Genomic DNA, 5,172 nt, shown 5'->3' with positions numbered 1-5,172 from the left:
GGCATCATTGTTTGTGATTTATCACATAGAATAGAACAACACCATGCATGCCATACTTATGACACTCCGTTTGGGAGCAATCCATATCTCAGTTTCTGGAGAGATTAGGGTTTTGCAAGAGCCACCATAGGGAAGCCGGGTCCACGCAGATCACAGAAATGTCCGTTTCATTTTTCTGTCGTGACCGGAGCCTGCGCTAGGCTTCTTTTAATATCTCTCATTCATATGCTTGCCCTGACTTGTTTCAAACAAAGACATTCTTTTTCACTCTGCTTAATTAACATCCCATGCAGGGGGAGGGGAGGGAAGAATTCCTCGGTGTGAGTTCAGATTTCACAGAGTTGCAAGCAGGGGGGCACTGGTCTGTGTGTGTGTAAGCTGTGGGCGAAAAGAGGAGGGGGGAAGGAGGATGCTGCAAGCTTGTGACAGGCTACAATGTCCTCAGTAGAGTGAAATGGGAGATTTCTAGAAAGTTCTGCAACATCATATCTTACATTACACCTACCCCTTTTAGAGGGCGCTACGGAGGCATTACCTGTTGGTAATTGGCCATGCACACCTCAGCGGTTTCGCCCCGGCGGGACAACCCATCGGCATTACCATGTTCACTGTCCTTTTTGTGTTGTACAGTAAAGTCGTACTGTTGAAGGGCAAGGCTCCAGCGGAGCAACCTTCCATTGGTTCCGGACACTGTGTTCAACCAGCTCAGAAGGTTGTGATCGGTAACCACCGTGAAGGTGCGCCCGTATAGGTAGGGCTGCAAACGTTGCAGTGCCCACACCATGGCCAGACACTCCTTCTCGATGGTCGAGTATGCCACTTCCCTCGGCAAAAGTTTCCGGCTCAGGTACAACACTGGGTGCTCCTGGTTCCCCAAGTCGACCTGGCTGAGCACAGCACCGAGGCCAAACTCGCGTCAGTCTGTACCAGAAACGAGCGACTGCTGTCGACTGCTCTCAACACTGGAGAGTTGCACAGGGCTGCTTTCAAAGCTTGGAAGGCCGCCTCACAGTCATCTGTCCAGTTGACTGGGGTAGCCTCTGCTTGGTGAGGTCAGTCAAGGGTTTTGCAAGGGCGCTATAGTCTTGAACAAACCGCCTATAGTACCCTGCAGTGCCCAAGAAGGACTTCACCTGTTTCTTGGTCCTGGGGATGGGCCAGGACGCGATTGCGTCCACCTTTTCTGGCTCCGGACTCATGGAACCCCTGCCTACCCGATGCCCCAGGTAGTGGATCTCGCTCATGCCCATCTGGCACTTTCCCGGCTTGATAGTCAGGCCTGCCTGGTGAAGACGCTTGAGCACCTCCTGGAGATGCTGAAGGTGTTCCTCCCAGGTGGAACTGAAGATGGCGATGTCATCCAAGTACGCCACCGCATACTCCTCCAGTCCCTGAAGCAGGTGGTTGGCCATCCGCTGGAAAGTGGCAGGGGCATTTTTCATGTCGAAGGGCATGACTGTGGACTAGGGTGACCGGATCTCTTATGGGGGGGAAAAAAATGTCGGAATCTTGTTCGTCTGGACCCCACAAAACGATTCCCCTTTCCAGATATTGAGATAGCCAAAATTTGAGCTCGATCAAACGACGTTAACCCGTGCCACTCGTTGCTCAAAGTTTGCAAAAATCCAAATTTTTGGACAAAAAGCTGACATATGGAGCCATAACTCCAGAATGGTAAATAATAAAAACACGCTTAATATCTCAAAAGAAAGCTAATGTTGTTCTTCAAAATTTATATGTTACACACAGGGTGCATGTAATTTCTATTTTAGGGATGGTGATTTTACTTCAGCGTACAACCGACTTTTTATTTATTCAGTTTAGTTTCTAAAGTGCCTTTGAGCTGGTTAGATCGAACAATTATCCAGTGAAGATATTTTAACTTTTTTTTAAATTTTCCAAGTGTGTGTGTTATTGTTTTTATAGCTATTATTATTATTATTATTATTATTATTTATTGTTATAGCGCCATTTATTCCATGGCGCTTTACATGTAAGGAGGGGTATACATAATAAAAGTACAATAATCTTAAACAATACAAGTCATAACTGGTACAGGAGGAGAGAGGACCCTGCGTGCGAGGGCTCACAATCTACAGGGGATGGGTGATAATACAGTAGGCGAGGGTAGAGGTGGTCGTGCAGCGGTTTGGTCGATCGGTGGTTACTGCAGGTTATAGGCTTGTTGGAAGAGGTGGGTCTTCAGGCTCTTTTTGAAGGTTTCGATGGTAGGTGAGAGTCTGATGTGTTGTGGTAGAGAGTTCCAGAGTAGGGGTGATGCGCGATATTATAGTATTATTTTAAAAGATATTTGAAAATATTTTATTGAAATTAAAGTTTGTAATATATTTTGTTTCGTTTTTCTAGTTAAATGTTATTTACCTATTGGACTCTGAAATGACATTCACATCAGGTGCACAAAGCCGGAACAAGGATAAATTATTTCTTGTGGGCTATCCCATTCACCAGATCACCAGTTGTAAACTACCCTCAAATCGTCAAGTCTTATGTGCTTTATTTTATAATTTACGTACTGTGAAATTAACTGTAAGAGAATCAGCAAAACTGACCATACGAGAAGTGTTCATTTTTTGGGGGAAAGCTCGAATCCCGACTAAACATGAGCAAGATGCAATTACTAAGCTGGAAAAACTTCACGCCGAGTGGAGAAGTCTTCAAAAAGACCGGAAGAAAACATCGGAAACGGCCAAGAACAAATTTAAACAGTTTGTTGAAAAGTTGAATGATCTCTTTGATATTGCTCAACAAGATGCCTTGGCTCTGATGAAATTGGAAGAAGATAAGGCATTTCTCGTGAAACAGAGGCAGAAGGGCCGCCCAGGTTCCATGGCTGGAGTGGATCTCAAGTTGTCTCGAGCTGAAGAAATCAAGGCGCAAAAGGAACTTGCAAAAATGAACCGACAAATCCAAGAAGAAACTTTTGATATTGGTGAGTTTATTTTATTATTATTCTAAAAAGTAGATAAACAAATAAGTAAATAGTTTCATTATAATTGAAAGAAAATTGTACATGAGAGCATCATTTGGCATCTTTATGATTGAGTTTATGTTCTTAAAATAATACCTATTGATAATTAGAAGTAGGTAATTTAGTACCTATGTATGATTACTATTCTGCTAAAACGACAAGTTTTTATAGTCTTTTTTTTCCTCTTTCTTTTGTTGCTTCTTAGAGACGGATGATGAAGACAAGCTCGAAGAAGGAAAAGAAGAAGATACTGAAGAGGACAACATCTACCAGGAACTTGAGAGCTTGAAGGAAATGGACATCCCTGAAGAAGCTGCAGAAGATCCAGGACCATCTGAGAGCAAGAGGATGAAAGTTTCATTTGCAAGGGGCGTTAAAGAGATTTTAAACATGAAATTATCCATTGTGTTAGATCGATGTAAGGTATCCGTCAGAAATGCCACGAGAATTTTAATAGCTACTCTAGAAGCACTAAACCTTGACCCTCTTGAGTACAAAGTCTCGAAAACTTTATTACATTCTAGAAGGCAAATGTTCAGAGAACAATATACTAAAAATTTTTTAGATAAAGTAAACATTCCTGAAAAAGAGCCCGTGGTTGTCCATTGGGATGGTAAACTTTTACCGGGTGTTTTAAAACATGAGCAATGTGAGTGAATAGCTATTGCTATTTCATATGGCGAAAAGGAACAGCTGCTGGGAGTTCCTGTAACAGCAAGCAGCTCTGGAGAAGAGCAAGCCATAGCCGTATATGAATGCCTACAGGAATGGGGTCTTCCCAACACCGTCAAGGCGATGTGCTTCGACACTGCAGCATCGAACACGGGAAGACTCAAAGGAGCATGCGTCCTATTGGAGCAAATGTTAGGAAGAGAATTGCTACACCTAGCTTGCCGTCACTATATCTTGGAAATTGTGTTAAGAGGCGTATTCGACACAAAAATGGGATCAACCACTGGACCTCATCGAGACATTTTCAAAAGATTCCTCACTGCGTAGCCCAAGATAGACAAAGGAAAATACGACACCGGTATCAGTGACAATCTAATACAAAAGCAGCTAACTCCAGAAGTAATTGCAAATGTTACTGCTGAATTCGAGACCAAATTAACTGAGAGCCACCCCAGAGATGACTACAAGGAACTGTTGCAGTTGGTTCTCGTATTTGTTGGATCACTAGACGGCAATGTTGTGGGTTTTAGAACTTCAGGAGCCATTCATCACGCTAGGTGGATGGCAAAGGCTATTTACTGCTTAAAAATGTTCATTTTTCGTCGTCAATTTAAGATGTCTAAAGAAGAAGAAAGTTCTGTGCGTGCCATTTCTGTTTTCCTAGTTAAAATTTATTGTAAAGCTTGGTTCAATGCTCCAAAAGCTCATCTTGCGCCAAAGCAAGATTTAGGTATTTTGCATAGTCTGTTAGACTATAAAGAATGTGACAACGACATTGCAGAAATAGCCCTGACCACATTTTCGAACCATTTGTGGTATTTGAATGCAGAGTTGGTGGGATTATCGTTTTTTGATCCCACCATTACAGACGATGAAAAGTTGTTAATGGCTAATAAATTGCTCAGTAGCACAGATGAACCATCAGAGCACGCTAGGGTTGTAAATCCAAAAGTTAGGAAAGAAAAATTAAAAGAGGTAGTTGATGGAGGATTGGTAAATTTACTTACCAAAGAAACATTTACATTCTTTGACCGATTTAATATAAAAACAGATTTCCTAAGACAAAATCCAAACACCTGGCCTCAAAATAATGACTTCCAAGAAGGATTGAAAATTGTCAAAACATTAAAAGTAGTTAATGATATGGCTGAGCGTGGTGTTAAATTAATAACCGACTTTAACGACCTTCTGACAAACGATGAAGAACAAAAGCAATATGTCCTGCAAGTTGTAAGCAAATGCCGAGCATTATATTCTGACGTTTCAAAAACTACTTTAACAAAAGCTCTAGAATAGATTAGATAACTATGTAAAATTATCAACTCATGTAGGTACTACGTCTGTATCTTTCCTGTGTCTGTTTTGTATGTATTATATACCTCATTTTTTTATTTTAAAATAAAAAATGTCATTAGACTTATCAGTATTACTTTTTTTTGTTATATTTCTACTTTAAACTCAAAAATATACCAAAAAAAAATCAAAATTTATCACTTAATAACAAAATATAC

General features: G+C 41.2%; 1 protein-coding gene across 1 annotated transcript; it reads left to right on the top strand.

The window, feature by feature from the left end:
* The first annotated feature begins 2,146 nt into the window (after positions 1-2,146).
* Positions 2,147-4,958, top strand: LOC141075901 (uncharacterized). Its single transcript, XM_073563110.1, has 2 exons — positions 2,147-2,950; positions 3,195-4,958. Exons 1-2 carry the CDS (start codon positions 2,398-2,400, stop codon positions 3,644-3,646), a joined length of 1,005 nt encoding a protein of 334 aa, XP_073419211.1. The 5' UTR covers positions 2,147-2,397; the 3' UTR covers positions 3,647-4,958.
* Positions 4,959-5,172: the final 214 nt, after the last annotated feature.

Source organism: Dendrobates tinctorius, unplaced genomic scaffold, assembly GCF_039654945.1.
Source record: "Dendrobates tinctorius isolate UK_male_01 unplaced genomic scaffold, ASM3965494v1 ptg000378l, whole genome shotgun sequence".
NCBI classification, from domain to species: Eukaryota; Metazoa; Chordata; class Amphibia; order Anura; family Dendrobatidae; genus Dendrobates; species Dendrobates tinctorius.
The sequence above is the reverse complement of the archived record's forward strand: the minus strand, read 5'-3'. Positions and strand labels throughout refer to the sequence as shown.